Source organism: Asterias rubens, chromosome 1, assembly GCF_902459465.1.
Source record: "Asterias rubens chromosome 1, eAstRub1.3, whole genome shotgun sequence".
NCBI classification, from domain to species: Eukaryota; Metazoa; Echinodermata; class Asteroidea; order Forcipulatida; family Asteriidae; genus Asterias; species Asterias rubens.
In genome coordinates, this window is record NC_047062.1 from 33,166,627 (window position 1) to 33,184,228 (window position 17,602).

A 17,602-nucleotide genomic window follows, 5' to 3' on the forward strand; every position below is an offset into this window, starting at 1 on the left:
AGATTTACAAATAACTTACAGGGTTTACAGAAGGTAATGGTAAAAGACTTCTCTTGAAATATAATTCCATGAAATGCCTTATTTTTTGAGAAAATATTAAAACAATTACCAATTCTCGACATCAAGAATTACGGATTTATAGTAAACACATGTTATGACACGGCGAAACGTGCAAAAACAGGAGTGGGTTTTCCTGTTATTTTCTCCCGACTCCAATGACTCCGATGACCGATTGAGCCTAAATTATCACAGGTTTGTTATTTTATATATAAGGTGTGATACACAAAGTGTGAGCCTTTGGACAATACTGTTTACCGATGGTTTTAAGAAAGAATATCAATGGTTCATACTAAAAAGCTTTTTATTTATTTAAAATTGTATTTCTGTACAGTAAAAGGGGTTTTGTTAATCAAAAACATGTTTCCTATCTTTTAAATCTGTAATCAATCTGTAGGGACAGACCTCGCATTTTGGGTTAGGATGATGCCAGCATTCATCCCCAAAAATGTTGTGGCATGTGATGAGATATTGTGTTGGAATGAGTACTGCAAAAACAGACCACCCTTTGATGTTAGTGTAAAACAACCACAGGGATTTTACCTTCCTCTTGCGTAACCCTCACACATGTTAACTGGTGATGTGTAGACAGTGGGCTGACTATACGCAGTTGCAGGTCTCGGAAATCTGTGTGACAGGTAGGCATCATCTACAGATAGATTAAAACAAACAAATGCTTTGTTAAGGTACAGTTTAATTGTGACATTCAAAAATGTAAGCTTAGTTTTTTCAAGTATTCAAAGAAAAGATTAAAAGATGTTCGAGGTCAACGATGGGATGTTAACGTTTGAGACAAGGTCATTCTTTATGTTGAGGTCTGTGTATATTTGTAGAGGATTCCTCAACATGAAAAATAAATCAAACAATTCCCTGAATCCCCGCCCCCCCCCCCCCCCCCCAAAAATTAAAAAAAGAAGAAGCCCCCCAAAAAACTAGAATGGTGTTTTGACAAGTGCAAGACCAATTCTACAGATCAAGTTTGGAGATGACAAGTTCTTCTAGAGTTATTGCTTGGGCAACATTTATTTTGTTTTAGCCATAATGACCTTGCCATTTGACCTAGGGGATCCAAAAACAATAGGCTTCTGGGGGATCCCAAGACCAATCAACACATCAAATTTGGAGTTGATGTGCCAAATCTTTTTTTTTTAGCCACAATGACCATGACATTTGACTATGGGTTCCAAAAACAATAAACTTCTGGGGATCCCAAGACCAATTCACAGATCAAATTAAGAGACAGTATGCCGTGTCTTGTTTTTGTTTTAGCCAAAATGACCTTGACATTTCCCCACAAACCATTTTCTTTACACCTTTTACTTATTAGAGTCTTGGGACTCCACTGCCAATAGGTTAAACTACCAAAGATTAAAGATTGATGATATATTGCAATGATAGATTCATAAATTAACAGCTGTTTTCATGTTCAGGAGTTTCCCTTACCCTTTATAAAGGAGAGAGCAGTTCCTTTTCCAGGATCATTGTACGCTGTTAGGAAGATCATCAACTGCAGGTCTCAGACATCTTCTTGGTTGATGAGTAAATCTTTGTGGAGATGACAACCCTTTCTGTACCTTGCAAACAAAGAACACGATAATGTTTTAGATAGCTTTACAACAATTAAGGAGTGATGGAACACATGAGGTTATTCTTTAGTGTAAAACAAAGTTTTGTAATAATCAATCAATATAAAATCAACTAATATTTAACTTTATGTTCGAAATAAACTTTTCTTAACCAGTGATCGTGGGATAACGCTTTAACAGGGCAAGTGTTTTGTACTTTGTTCTGTAACAAAAAGGACCAAAGGCACTTGAAATCCTGCTCTAAGCCTCCCCCTTACTAGAGACTCTTGTGTAATCCCCACTTCTAGACCTCTGAGTGACAAATGAGGGTTATGGGAGCTTTATAGGCTGCTATCAATGTTTTCTTGGTATTTGGCTTAAGAGATAAGGTTAAAAGGCTTAGATCTGGCAAATTCACAGTTCACAAAATCAATATTTCCTCAAAAGGAAAAAGAAATTCCAGTTCATTTTGTGAGAGCGTTTGTCCTCTTTTAGGTCAAAATTAAAAAGAAGAAGAAAAAAAGAGCATAAATAATAAATAAATAGTTTCAAAAATGAATCCTGCAGGTGCGCACAGGAATATTTAAGAGTTCCCAGCAATAAGTGAACAACTCTGGAATAAATCATCAAAATAAATTTACCTTGGGTTGGAGACAACATCATTGAATCCTGAGCTTTGCTGCATTCCAATCTTGCATCTACTTCTGGAGAGGAAGACTTCATCTGACAATGGTGTGTCTGCGGCTAGGCTAAATGGGAACAAAATAAAAGAGACACCTATCGATTAGGTCTATAAGAGACTATTTATGTGAGGTATCAAAGCACTCGCTAGTCAAGCACAGCATGGTGGCACAACTTGCTGCCAAACCATACCAGCTAGGCTAAATGGGAATAAAATAAAAGAGACATCTATCGATTAGGTCTATAAGAGACTATTTATGTGAGGTATCAAAGCACTCGCTAGTCAAGCACAGCAGGGTGGCACAACTTGCTGCTAAACCATACCAGCTAGGCTAAATGGGAATAAAATAAAAGAAACACCTATCGATTAGGTCTATAAGAGACTATTTATGTGAGGTATCAAAGCACTCGCTAGTCAAGCACAGCATGGTGGCACAACTTGCTGCCAAACCATACCAGCTAGGCTAAATGGGAATTAAATAAAAGGGACAGCTATCGATTAGGTCTATAAGAGACTATTTATGTGAGGTATCAAGGCACTCACTAGTCAAGCACAGCATGGTGGCACAACTTGCTGCCAAACCATACCAGCTAGGCTAAATGGGAATTAAATAAAAGGGATACCTATCGATTAGGTCTATAAGAGACTATTTATGTGAGGTATCAAAGCACTCGCTAGTCAAGCACAGCATGGTGGCACAACTTGCTGCCAAACCATACCAGCTAGGCTAAATGGGAATTAAATAAAAGAGACACCTATCGATTAGGTCTATAAGAGACTATTTATGTGAGGTATCAAAGCACTCACTAGTCAAGCACAGCATGGTGGCAACACTTGCTGCTAAACCATACCAGAAACACAGGAACAAGCCCCTCACTTTCACTGTGAGTGTTCTGGGTTCTATTACATGTGTTTCATAACATACAAGACCTACAGCTGTATGCACCTTCCAGAGGATGAAGCAAAAGTGCCTTGCTCATCAAAAGGAAATGCCACAATCAGGATTCGAACCCAGTGGCAGGTGGTTGAAAATAAAAATACCTACGTGTTTCCATATTTTTCTCAAAGCCTATTATTATCAAACTATCAAAAATCTCTTGATGCATTTCCAATTGATGCCCTTTCATAAATTTACCTATTGATGGAGAAGACATCGTTGTTTCTTAAAGCTGGGCTGTATTCCCATCATGCATCTACCTCTGGAGAGGTAGACTTCATCTGACAATGGTGTGTCTACAGCTAGCCTATAAGGGAATAAAATAAAAACAGTTTAAAGTAATTTCATATTTTTTAAAACATGGGATATGGAATTTCATGGTGGTGTTGTTATGCACATCGGGTCACCCCCAAGTGACCCACTTTACAAGCACGGCACTGGGGGCTGACCCGAGTGAGCCCCTGCAATGACTTCAAAGCTATTCGAACGTACCGGGGCAGCAGACCAGGTCGACACAGGGAAGCTAAGCGAACGCAATCATTATTTATTTATTTGAGTGTCCCTACCTGTACATTGCTTTTGTTGGCAGAACTCTGTATGTGATGGTTGACTTGATTGAGGACACAGTCTAAACTCCACCAATGGTGAGCTGCCATCAGGTTGATGTCTCAGACATGTAATGGTTCGGACTTTGATACCAACACCACAAGTTACTGAACACTGGAACCAAACAAGATGAGAAAATCACGTCAAGTTCTGAAGTTGATTTATGATTAAATAAGGCATCAGTAGAGCCTACTGCATCATTTTAGAGCATAAAATAAAAACTCAAATTTTGGCCAAAATTTGACAAAATGCCTGGATTTACCCCTTGACGTTTTTTTCATTTTTGGGCCCTTTTTCAAGTTTCAATATTTGCCTAAATAAAGCTTAGATCTAGGTTCAAGTTGCATAAAAAGGCAACAGTAGAGCCTACTGAATCATTTTAGAGTATAAAATAAAAACTCAAATTTTTGCAAAAATTTGACATAATGCCTGGACTTACCCCTTGACGTTTTTTTAATTTTGGGCCCTTATTAAAAGATTAAATTTTTCTCTAAAAAAAGCTTAAAACTGGGTTCAAGTTGCACAAGTTTTTTTAATTTTTTATATGTGTTACATAACAAGACCTACAGCTGTATGCACCTTCCAGAGAATGAAGCAAAAATGACTTGCTCATTAAAAGGGCACACCACAACTGGGATTCGAACCCATTGGGAAGTGGTATAAAAATAACATGACGTATATGTTTCCATATCTTTTATCAAAACCTAGTTTTATCAAGTTGTCTATAGTCTCTTGATGCATCTTAAATTAAAGGTTTATAAATTCACCTGTTGATGGAGAAGACATCACTGAATCTTGAAGTTGGGCTGTATTCCCATCGTGCATCATACTTCTTGAGAGGTAAACTTTATCTGACAATGGCGTTACTGGAGCTAAGCTCGATGGGAACAAAAGAAAAAACAGTATATAGTATTAAAACACGAGATATGGAATTTCATGTTTTTATATCATGATAAAGAATAATAAATTAGATGAATAAACAAAAGAATTTTGTGAAAGGGACACTTCTCGATTAGGTCCATAAGGAACTATTTATGTGAATTTTTAAGGCACTCGGGAAGTATCTCCAAATTGTTTAATCTTCTATATCAGGTTTAATATAAATATAAAGCATAAAAGGCATCAGTAGAGCCTACTGCATCATTTTAAAATATAAAATCACAACTGAAAAATTCGCAAAAATTTGATAAAAATGCTGGACTAACCCCTTATGATTTTTCTTTTTTTTCCCGGCCCTTTAACTTTCAATATTACCTCTAATAAAGCTTTTATCATGTGTCAAGTTATATAAAAAGGCACCAGTAGAGCCTACTGCATCATTTTTTAGCATAAAATCCAAACTCAAAATTTTGCAATATTTTTTGACAAAATGCCTAGACTTACCCCATGATGTTTTTTCAATGTTTGGCCCTTTTTTTTAAGTTTCAATATTTCCCTAAAAAAAAAGCTTATATCTAGAAGTTGCATAAGTTTTGGTTCTTTTACATGTTTACAAACAAACAAGACCTACAGCTGTATGAAACTTCCAGAGAATGAAGCAAAAGTGCCTTGCTCATCAAAAGGAAATGCCACAAGCAGGATTCGAACCCAGTGGTAAGTGGTTGAAAAACACTCTAACATTAACATACTTTTTTCAAAGCCTAGTATCATTAAATTTTCTAAATATCTTCAAGCATCTCAAATTAAAGGTTTATAATTATTACCTCCTGTTGGAGACGACATCATCAAATTCTAAGCTGGGCTTCACTCCCATCATGCATCTACTTCTGGAGAGGCAGACTTCATCTGACAATGGTGTGTCTGCGGCTAGCCTAAATGGGAATAAATAATGAACAAGATTCTATGAAAGGGAATATCTACTAATAAGGGACAAAAGAAAAGGTGGACATTTGTTAAAGGAACACGTTGCCTTGGATCGGACGAGTTTGTCTATAAAAAGTGTTTGTAACCGTTTGTTATAAAATGCATATGGATAGAAAGATCTTTTAAAAGTAGAATACAATGATCCACACAAATTTGCCTCGAAATTGCGTGGTTTTCCTTCTACTCTGCGAACTAACACGGTCGGCCATTTATGGGAGTCAAAAATTTGACTCCCATAAATGGCCGACCGTGTTAGTCGATGAGGTAAAAGGAAAACCGTGGATTTTCGAGGCATGTTTGTGTGGATCATTGTATTCTACTTTTACAACATCTTTCTACCTATATGCATTTTATAACAAACAGTTACAAACGCTTTTTATGGACCAACTCGACCGATCCAAGGCAACGTGTTCCTTTAAGAAGAAACTATGTGAAACATTTTGGTTGGCGCAGTGGTGCAACTTGCTGCCAAACCATACCAGAAACACAGGCCCTTTCTCTTTTATGATAACTGTTCTGGGTTCTTTATAAGATGCATTACATAACAATTAGGACCAACAGCTTTCCGCCCAGCCCTCTTCCAGAGGATGAAGCAAAAGTGCTTTTCCCTCAAGGGGAGCAGGATAAGGACCTAGTGACAACTGGTTAAAAATAATTTAACCATTAAAATGTTTACAAGTTATTCTCACAGCCTAGTATCATCAAAATGCCAAAAATCTTTTGATGCATCTCAAATTAAAGGTGGTTTATAAACTTACCTGTCATGGATCAAGCTTTCTACTTTTGGAGAGGTAACGTTGGACAATGGCGTATCTCTCTGTGGCTAGCCTAAATGCAATCAAATTAAAAACAATTATTTTTTGAATAAGGGGTGTGTTTCTGTTTGCCTTTAAAAAATTAATTGCCACAACAATTTGTTAAACTTAATGCTTAAAGATAAACCATGGTCCATATGCTTGCGAAGCTGTAATTAACACCCATTTAAAAGAGATGGCCCCTCTTTTCTGTTATCGCCTGTCTGCTGGCGGTGTATTGTTGAGAAACAGATGATTCGGAAATTGTCCACTGTTTTTTTAGGGAAAAATCAGCTAATCAGTGCACCAACAGGAGGGCGCAGATTTTCGTAATTTTGTGTATGTACTTATGTACTGCTCAGGTAAGTGACAACTGGGGAAAATATAGGCATAAAACTGTTGGTTTCTATTTTTTATTATTTTTTTTATCAGTTTTGAAGTGACATGGGCTAAGGGTCATGCCAAGAAGCCGAGGGAGTCCAGCATATTGGCGCTATTGATGATCATGATGAGGCTCATCAATCATCAATCAATGATCAATAATCAAACTACCTGTTTGGGAAGCGCAGTGGTCAGGTGGTGCATTTAGCTGCTAAACCTTACCAGCAGAAAAACAGCAGGCGAGACACTATTCTTTCTTCCGGTTCACATTGACTCACGACATGCACGAGCTGACGAGTTGAACTCGAGTGTTCTGCTTGGTTGGGTTCTTTTTATTTTTAGGTTAACAATTAATTAGGGCATTAGTGAACAGGGCCTACAGCATATATTATAACCTACTCCGTGTATGTCATGAATTAAGTAAAATTTCCTTTCTTTGGAAAACAAGTGGCAAACAATTTGCAAGAGTTTGTTTGGGAATTGGTTGTCTCGGCCGGGGGAGACTTGACTGATTGAGTGTGGGTCCACACTGTGGGGAACGGGATGTCGGACACTTCGTACTTTTGCGACTTCGTACCCTGGACACTTCGTACCTTCGGGACACTTTGTACCGTAACCAAATTGGTCACTTTGTACCGTGGGCGCTACGAAGTGACTATCAGCTGAGTCACTTCGTACCTTCATTAAAATGTGTATTCCTCAATAGTTTAATGTTTGTTGAGATAAAAATTAATAATACTTGACATAGGCCCCAATTGCTAATGAATTATAATTTTTGTTTGAATATGTGAATGTAATCTTTAATGTGAAGTTAATATTTGGTTTAGTTAATTACCGCCAAGCTTGCCAAGGACAACATCTTCCGCCAATATTTTTTACAAATATTTTAAAGTCAAACAATCACGCAATCGTCAAAATGGCTCCTTGGTCCCAACAAAATAGTAACAGTTGGTTTGATTTGCTTTTATTTCATAATCATCCGATCACATAATAAAAAGCACAAAAAAATAATCATAAACGATGCAGAAATCCCGAATTAGTACGAAGGTAGGAAGTGTCTCGTGAGTGAGGAGGTACGAAGTGACTCGTGAGAAGGTACAAGGTGTCTTGTAAGAAGATACGAAGTGTCCAGGGTAAGAAGTGGCAAAGGTACGAAGTGTCCTGACACCGGGGAACGGAGCAGCACGGGAATTTTCGTTGCACTTGCATTGCTGCAAAAACTGCAGTACTCCGGCTAAAATTTGTTGAAAAAGTTGCCTCATTATCCAGTAAATTCTTTGTGTGGAAAACATTTAACAAAATCTTCAATATAACGATCAAATTGGCAACTCACCATCACATTTAATTTGTACTTTTGTCCTTAAAACTCAGTACAAAATTGTCGAAGAAAGACAGCGTGTGTTTTATACGTGTTGACTCCACCATACATTTCTCTTTAAAAATGGCGGCATGCCGCGTCCTCTTTCCTCTGCGCATGCGCCTGCTTGTGTCAAGTGATATGCAAAATCAGTCAGTAAATTTAGTGAATGAACAAGTTTGTTTGCAATCTAAATTATTAATACCAGAATCGTTAAAATAATCACAAATATGGAATAGGCACATTGATCGGAAAATGTTAGGTCACGAAACAGCCGTGTTGGTTGTCTAAAAAATAAAAAGGAATAAGGCCGTGTCCGAAACGATAAGTTTGGCTCGAGATACGACTAGATCGCGCGCGTCTGCCTAGTCTTCATCACTTGCAGACGCGGTGATCTAGCCGCAGCTCAAGCCAAAGTCACCGTTTCGGACACGGCCTAACAACAATCCACCTAATTTAATGATGACAATTAGTGGCGCCCTACCAGATGGTTGATTAGAATAGCAGACGACGTGACACTAAACGGTCAAAACGGCTGAGTTGGTTCACATCAAAATGATAAGTTTGGATGATTTTGAGAAGTATGCGAGAGACAATCTGCCTAGAAGTGTCTTTAATCATGTCAGTAGCGGTGCAGATGATCAACAGACCCTCCAGGACAATCGGAATGCCTTCAAAAGGTAGATGTCAAGTTCATAAATAAAATATCTCACTTCTTATATATATTATAAGTTAAGTTCTCTCCATAAATTATTAAAAGCTGTCACCCACGCACGGCACTGCTGGCACTAGCAGGGCTGAAGGTAGCCCTGGGCTAGGCTAGGCTGAAGGATGTCAAATTTCGCATGCAGTGACGAATCCGCAACGAATGAATCAAACTTTGGCTATCTGACTGCTCTACTGATTTATTATTATAGACCATCATGTTGTGTTTGGCTGTTATGTTTTGACTCTCAATATTTATCTTGCACATTTTTCAATAAACATGATCAATCAATGTTTACAATATCAAGACAAGAGCCGCCATTAAGGGGGTGGGAATTTTTTATTTGAGTCTTCAGATAATACTATATATATTTGTAATAAAAGTTGCCATATTTTACTTATATTTGATAGAATTCGCATCCGTCCCCGGGTATTGAGAGATGTTTCCAAGAGAGATCTATCAGCAACTATTCTCGGCAAGCATGTACCATTTCCAATTGGTATTTGCCCATCAGCCATTCAGAAACATAATGGCAGTGATGGGGAGACGGCCACAGCAAGAGGTAGGTCAAATTTACTCCTAGGAGGTTCGTTCTGCCATCGTCTCCACTCCACGTCTCCACGATAACGCAGACGATAGCAGAACAAACAGTCATAGTTCATGGAGTAGGTCAAATTAATACAAATAATACTATAGCTCGTATCTGGTACAAGAGAGGTTCTAAAAGTGCAAATTGTAGAGAGTCAGCATCAAGAATTTTGTGGAACTCATGTTTTATGAAATATTTTTCTCAGAATCTACACCAGAAGAAATACTTATAACTTTTATAACTGCTCTGATATAGTTTTAATGAGTGCTCTTATAAATATAAATTAAAGAGTGGTCTTAAAATGTTTCAACTATATCAGAGCAGTTATAAAAGTTATAAGATACTACACAGTCATTGTTTTCTCATTTTATAATTATTTTTGAATAGTTATTATCTTGAAGCTTTTTCAAACGGACTAATTACACCAATCTCTAAGTTGAATTTTTAATGATGTTTTTTTTTCACATTTAAAGCTGCATCCTCAATGGGCTCCATAATGATTCTCAGCACCTATTCCACTACTAGCCTCGAAGAAGTTGCAAATGCAGCACCAACCGGCCATCTTTGGTTTCAACTTTACATCCTTAAAGATCGGGAAATGACAGCAAGGCTTGTACGCAGAGCCGAGAAGGCTGGATATAAAGCCATTGTAGTTACAGCTGACGCTCCATATGCTGGCAGGAAATTAAATGACGAGCGATCTGGTGGATTTAACCCCACAGTCAGGTATTGATGTGTTTGGGTTTGTAGAGAGGGAGCTTTTAAAAAATAATAATATTCATAATAATCGGTTTTTATGTAGCGCTCATACATCCAAAGGGCGTCTCAAAGCCCTTCCAACATGAACATTATTACCCCTGGTCAATGGGCCATTTATTTATTTCATTAAACCATCTCAGCTCCCTGGGGAGTATACAGCCTGTGCTGCCGAATATAAAGCACACAAGGCTAAATCAATCACAAGAACCATCTCTTCCCAAAAATTGAAAAGTCTTTCCAGCTTGTTACTTAAGTGACAGTTGATGAGCTTTTGAAAAATTAAATTCTTAAATGATGGCCGAGTCTTGAATAAACCATTTCTTGAACCGTACTGGTTGACCAAATCCAGATTGGCAAAAGGAAACAATATATAAAAAATGTTTTTTACCATACTACTTTCCAAAGACTATTTTTTAACACTTTTACTTTCAGATGTCCCAACGTAGAAAGTAGTTCTGTTCAATCTTCGTACGGCTCATCACAACTCTCAGCATCAGTTACTTGGTCTGATATTAGATGGATTCGAAGTCTCTCAAGTCTACCAGTCATAATCAAAGGAATCATGTCAGGTATTCATCAAAATCAATCAAAGAAAATATACAATACATTTTGGAATTGGATAATATACTTCTGAATAAGAGAAAATGTTATCATTACGGGAAAAAGAAATAGGCTAAAAATTGATTAAAACATCCTTTTTGTCTGACAATTACACCTGTTCAATTCCTTTTCAAAACAGTGGACTTAATTCATTCATTGATTAATTTATTTTATTTTTCCAACACACAAAGAATAAGTGATGAAATAGTTATGATAAATTATAAAAATTATGAAAACATAAGGACATTAATTAGATCATGCACAAACCAGTGAGGCTGCTGACTGCCCCAGGAAGATTAACTACTCATCCAAGTTTAATGACTCAATGATCAGTTGCTAAAAAGTGCCCAAAACACTGTACTTCAGACTGGGAAATTATTTAATGGAGCTTTTCAATACTTTTCAATATCCCCCATTGTTAACCGAACATCCACAGCACCAAGAGGTCACCTAAAAGCTAAACCAAAAGTCTGTCAACAACTTTCTGTTATTATTGTTCCAATCTGTTGTGTTGAACTGGTATAGGAATGTGAGCTTAGAAACACTGGTTGTGCCCACAGCACCAATTTCAAAGCGCAAAGCAATGAAATGTAAAGGTCGCCCATGAGAAGTGCCTTTGTATTCGTGATCTAAAGCATTGCATGGTGAAGTATTTATGTATATTTAGTTGGCGGTAACACCATGTGTATATCTACTTATGGGTAGATTATGTTCTTTAGAGAACTTGTCTTGCTTTATAGTCTACTACCACAGAGTAGATTTTCGGAATTCATGATACTTCTAAGCTTATATAAGCTCTGAAAAGAACTATCCTGCTTTGTATTTTTAAAAAAACAGTAACTCAACCCCCAGATCTTTTGAGCAATGGACTTATACAACAATATATGTACCTAGAAACAAAATGTCATAAAAGGGTTGTAAAACTTAGAATTTTGATTTGTATTTGTATTGATCTTTATCCAGGAGATAGTGCAAGAGAAGCAGTGGCGGCTGGAGTGGATGGGATAATAGTGTCAAATCATGGTGGAAGACAATTAGATGGTGTTCTAGCAAGTGTATGTTAATGTTTAGAGGAATAACCTTATATTTGATCAAACACTTATATTTGATCACAATCTATCCCAATTTCTGTTCGAGTAGTAATCATCTTTATCCCCATCAAAACAGAAATGCTATTCATGTGGTTCATTGTGTCTATAGTTGTGGATAGGTTTTGCCGTAAAACACTGAACATTATTTGTTCTTATTATTTGCTTTGAACCACACACGGATGTGTGAAATGTATTGTACGCTTAGTACTTTGTCCGAGTCCTGTGAAAAAAATCCATAGCCATATTACTTGGGTGGGATTCGAACCTATGACATTTGCTATTCAAGAGCACATGCCTTGGCAACTAGACCACCGAGATTGCCTAATAGCTAGAGGCAGTTTGAATCTTTTCTCGCACGGTAATTGTCGATCCAAGCATGGAACACACAGATTAAGAGAATAAAGCATTTATTTGATCATAAATTTGATAAAATGAATAATTCTTCCGTTGCTGTAGCTGTGACAAGAAGTGGTGGTGTACATGTAATAACTTTAATGTTATAATTGACCTAGCAAACTACTAGATCCCCACTATGCAAAGTTATTGATAATTCATATTTTCTCATCATAGATTGATATACTACCAGAAGTCATTGCTGTAACCCAAGGCACTAATGTAGAAGTATACTTAGACGGTGGAGTCCGTCTTGGGACTGACGTCTTGAAGGCATTAGCTCTAGGAGCCAAGGCAGTGTTCATTGGAAGACCTGTATGGTGGGGTCTAACCTACAAAGTATGTATTGTCTTAATCCCCACATGGTGTGACTAGTAAAGAACCTAGGCTGCACATTGCGCCTTACTTTGTACTTGCAATACTGCACACATAATGTTCTATCTTCTCACCCCATCACTGTATCTGTCCAAAGGCCAGTGCTCTGTGATATTCTACTAGCTTTATCCCTTTGCTGCACTTTGGAACTCCTGATGACCTCTAACTGTGTTCTAATATCCTACTATCTATAGCAGTTAAACAGAAATATGACCATTCAACAATTATCCCCTCTTTCAATAACTTTTCTATAATTTCCCTGTAGCCCCCACCTAAAGTGGTCTTCTGGACTTGTGTTGGGTAATTTTAAAACAAAACTGTTAAAAAGTTATCTCTGTCAAAACATAGAGCAAAGACAAGATGAATCAGAATTAGACCCAAGTTCTTTGAAGCGATTATTATTACTTAAAACATGTTTACATTTTTCTTATAATACGTAGAGCTCAATCCAAGGTTTGTGGAGAAATGCCAAGTTATACGTTTGGTGCTGCAAAATTGAAATAAGTGTTTAGCTTGCAGCGATTGCAACTTGTTCTAGCACATCATTATTCTTAATGTGTTGCGAGACAATGTTTTGACTAATTGTTTACAAACAGTATGTACACTTTAGATGGATTAATGATTGTTTGTCTTTCTCAGGGTGAGGAAGGAGTGAGGCAAGTACTTGAGCTTCTCCGAGATGAATTGAGTCTGGCCATGGCCCTTTCAGGTACACATATAGTTATTGTCTGACAGAGCCTTGAATGAAGACTATACAAATGTGTCAAATAAACCTTGCATTGTAGAAGATAGCTAATAAGAAGAACCAATCTTGTTGACATTTGGAATGGCATCCATTCAGTCGATTGATAAATTTACCAAATAAAACAGATTTAAACCAATGACCTTGTGATTAACGTATCCGCACTACTGCAACTGATCTATCTAGCCCGATGTTGGCGGTCTCCCTTTTCTGGCAATATCTTTGTTTCGAGTGCCAGTCAGAAGCCATACAATCGTTAACTACCGTGTATTAGGGATCACAAAATTGCCTAGAGCGGGATTTGAACCAACAACCTTTGAATTAACGTTAAAGACAGATACGATAAACTGTTATTCTTTTCAGGTTGTGCATCATTGAATGATTTGAGTCCATCTATGCTGACTAGAGGCCCTCCCAGTAATCTGTAACCAATTAACCTTCAGACCCTTTCCTATAATCAGATTGACCACCATAAACACGACTGGAAGCTTCAATGGTATGTTTAGCCCTGGGTTTTTCATATCATGGCAATACTTATGTCAACAAATAGTGTAATTGTGCATACTAAAGTCCAGTTTTCGACTATTAAGATAGTGCTCCTTCTGTAGATAATTTTTTTCAGCAAACCAAAGATCACAAACAATGATATAAACTACATAGCACCATCAATTTAGCTGCAAACTTGGTGTTTCCCCCCCCCCCCCCCGAGTCCTACTGAAACAATTCCACAGGCAGATGTGGACACCAGAAACCGATTACATGGCTCTACTACCGCCAAATGCTGTGCTTATGATCACCAGTCTGTATGCTTACTGTCCTAACCGCTGATTTTTTTGCTTACTGTAAGCAGAGCCATGAAATGGAGCCACATTTACCCTGTCATAGAATAAACACAGGCACATTACTTGCGCAGGATTCAAACCCTTGACCCTGCATTCTAGTGCAGAAATATTCACCACTAAACCACTTCGTGTGTGTAATGCAAAATACATCAATTCGTATCCAGATGGCTTTTCATATTATTTGTGAACTTTTGTATTCAAAACCCTTCAATCAATTAGAATATATCTTCAACACAGCACATTTTAAAACTATAAGAAAATATTATACAATAATGTTTCTTAAAAACTGCAACCTTTAATTTATGTGTACCCTTGAATGAAGTATGATTAATACACTATTTAATAATCTTTTTACTGATATTTTATAATCTACATATTTTATAAGACGAAGTTTATTTACAAGTGGCATTTCGGAAAAGTTTTGTATCAAATATAAAACAAAAGTATGTATATAATCCAACAAATATATACAAAGGTGGTGTACTGTTATATCATTTTATTTTGATTTTTTTCTGGAAGTTGTGGTTGATCATAATTGAAATAGTGATGCATATTTCATTGACAAAAATTGTAAAAATCCTCAATTTAGATATCAAGTTGATCATAATTGAAATAGTGATGCATATGTGTATTTCATCTTATAAAATTGTACAAATCATCAATTTAGATGTAAAGTTCAGATTATATTTTTAATTACTAAGATGACAAGTACATGTATGTACAATGTACATGTATATAACCTAAAAATATACAAATGTGATGAGCAATGATGTTATTTTATCTTGATATTATTCTGGAAGATGTGGTTATCGTAATTGTGTAATTTATGCATATTGAATTTATAAAATTTTAAAAAGCATCAGTTTCGATGTTATTTTATACTCAGTTTAGACTTTAAATGACTCCGACAACAGACAGTTGAGCTATGTAACATGGTTCTGATAAATCATTTGCATGAGTTTACAAATGACAAACACCTGTTCCCAATAATTGAATAAAAAGTGTAATACGTAACTAATTTTATCTTCAATTTTGTTCACTGGAATGTTTTTATTTTTGCATCCTTTGATTTTTTTTTGAATTTCAGTTTTGTGCTAATTATTTATAACTTTGCTGCTTGTTGAATACTGTTCAAAAATACTAAAGAAAACTTAAGGTATGCTGGGAATGTGCTTGTGAAGCTCACTGGGCTCAATTCATAGAGCTGCTCAAGCACGAAAGAAACTAAGCACAAAACTACTATGCTTACCATATTCAGGTTACAAGTTAAAATACCACATCACATTTACAATTTGCTCAGCAGGTATTGTAAAGCAATATTTTATCTCAAAGCTGCTCTATGAAATTTGGCCCAAATCATTTTGGTTGATGTTTCCAATCATGTTTATCTACCAACAATAGCTGCATAATCGACCTTAATTTGTGCAAAACATGCGTAACTAGCATGCTGCTGCAAATATTTTTTATAAAAAAGGTCATAAGAATTGTTTTCTTGTTGGTGTACATGTAGAATCAAATGAAATAATTCTCAAATATCACCAATCCCACATCAAATATATCCTATTGAAACATGCACTAGAGATGTATTTAGAATGACATATGATAAAAAATGAGCTCATGTTGTAAGACAGTAGAGAAACAAATTGCCATTTCAGAATAATTCTGAACTCCTTTATAAAATACCAATAAACAAGAAAGCTTTCTTTACAGACTTTAAGAAATGTGCAGTACTACCTTCTCTGTATGCCATGTAAAACTTTGTAATGGATAAATAACAAACAAGCTTAAAATTATACCTGTTGAACGAGGAACATTAAAAACAGAGTGAATTCCTATGCTACTACACAGGCACGTACTGTTACGTACACATCTTTAAGAGGGGCTCCAAGGTCAAACTCAGTTTTGTGATGCACTCATTTTCCAATAGATCGAGTCAATACCTCCTTTTAGCTATATATTGCATTCCCATAAGTAAATTGGTGCACCCAACACGCGCAGCCAGCGAGTCTTAATTGGCTTCAACTATGTCTTTATCAGCCGGTTAAACACCCCAATGTAACGAACACCGACCGGGGTACTTATTAATATAAACAAACTTTGACTTGGCATAATGATCCAGGCAGTATGGCAAATAACCTTGAAGTGTATACTGTCACTTTCACTTTAGAAATACTAGTAAAAAATTAAACCATACCGAGTTGTGGCAAGAGGTAGAGAAATACTAGTCATATGGATTGTAGAACTTTTGGAAGCATCCCAAACTACTTTCAAGTACTTGATATTAAAAATATGATACAAATTTTTTAATGTACGAAAATATTAATTTGGACGGATTAGTATTGTCATGAAAAGGTTGAGTACAACTTACAGTACTTGACATGATTTGATTTTTAGATTGAAGGCTGCTTCTAGAAGATTGTTATAACTGAATCTCACTGATTGCGCTTAAGCAATCTTCTTGATTGGCTTTTTAGTTAGATGGCTGAGTTAGACTTGACCAGAGATGCCAACATTGAATTTTAAAAAAGAGTAGCATCTCCCAAATGTTAAAGGCGAGCGCATCTTGGGCTCCCTAAACCGATCTTTCTATTACTCTCTACAATGCTAATTAGCTCATTTTCAGGCATTGTTGTGAAATAACAATTACCTGTATGCGTCAACAGAACAGCTACAAATGTTTATAATAGCCAGTGAAAAAAAAAATTGAAAAAAAACCCCTGATTTCCCTCATCTTCTGACTATGTTTCAAAAATAAATGTAACATAAAAAAGGGTGGCCTTACTTAAATGTAACATAAAAAAGGGTGGCCTTACTTAAATGTTTTTGTTTTAATGATCAGAAACGCAACAACAAGCTATTGGGAGAGTGAGGAGAAAAAAAAAAAAAAAAACGTGTCCGGTTTTTGGGCAAAAAATACGTGTCCGTATTTTGGGCATTGTCTGGGCATTGTCTGGACATCGGCGCTACAATTACTGGTAGGAAAACATGGAAACTGTCTAGCTTAGACCTCACAGGCCACTCAGTTGAAGGTATTTTTGTTCAGAAGGTCTCCTTTTTTTGTCGCCATTATTTCGTACTTTTTTTGCCAAGCTTCGATAAAGTACATGTACAGCCAGCGTGGGCACAATAATAGTGGATACATGAGGAATGAGGTTACTGTGACACGTTAGCTCACACACAACCTCATTCCCCACGCACGTGTGCACTATTCCCCCCCATCGTGTAATAGAGATCAATGGGTACGATCTTGCAGAAATGCACTA

At 36.6% G+C, this 17,602-nt stretch overlaps 1 protein-coding gene and 1 long non-coding RNA gene across 2 annotated transcripts; one reads left to right on the forward strand and one right to left on the reverse strand.

Annotated features, from left to right (window-relative positions):
• Positions 1-263: 263 nt before the first annotated feature.
• On the reverse strand, positions 264-8,301 carry LOC117299683. Its single transcript, XR_004520092.1, has 9 exons — positions 8,219-8,301; positions 6,469-6,538; positions 5,551-5,658; positions 4,615-4,719; positions 3,808-3,961; positions 3,440-3,548; positions 2,264-2,371; positions 1,501-1,631; positions 264-706 (listed from the first exon to the last, which is right to left on the reverse strand). It is a non-coding gene; the product is annotated as an uncharacterized LOC117299683 (long non-coding RNA).
• Positions 8,302-8,754: 453 nt separating this feature from the next.
• Positions 8,755-16,900, forward strand: LOC117293305 (hydroxyacid oxidase 1-like). Its single transcript, XM_033775563.1, has 8 exons — positions 8,755-8,922; positions 9,359-9,510; positions 10,011-10,263; positions 10,729-10,865; positions 11,860-11,951; positions 12,558-12,719; positions 13,395-13,464; positions 13,861-16,900. Exons 1-8 carry the CDS (start codon positions 8,798-8,800, stop codon positions 13,923-13,925), a joined length of 1,056 nt encoding a protein of 351 aa, XP_033631454.1. The 5' UTR covers positions 8,755-8,797; the 3' UTR covers positions 13,926-16,900.
• The last annotated feature ends 702 nt before the right edge of the window (positions 16,901-17,602 follow it).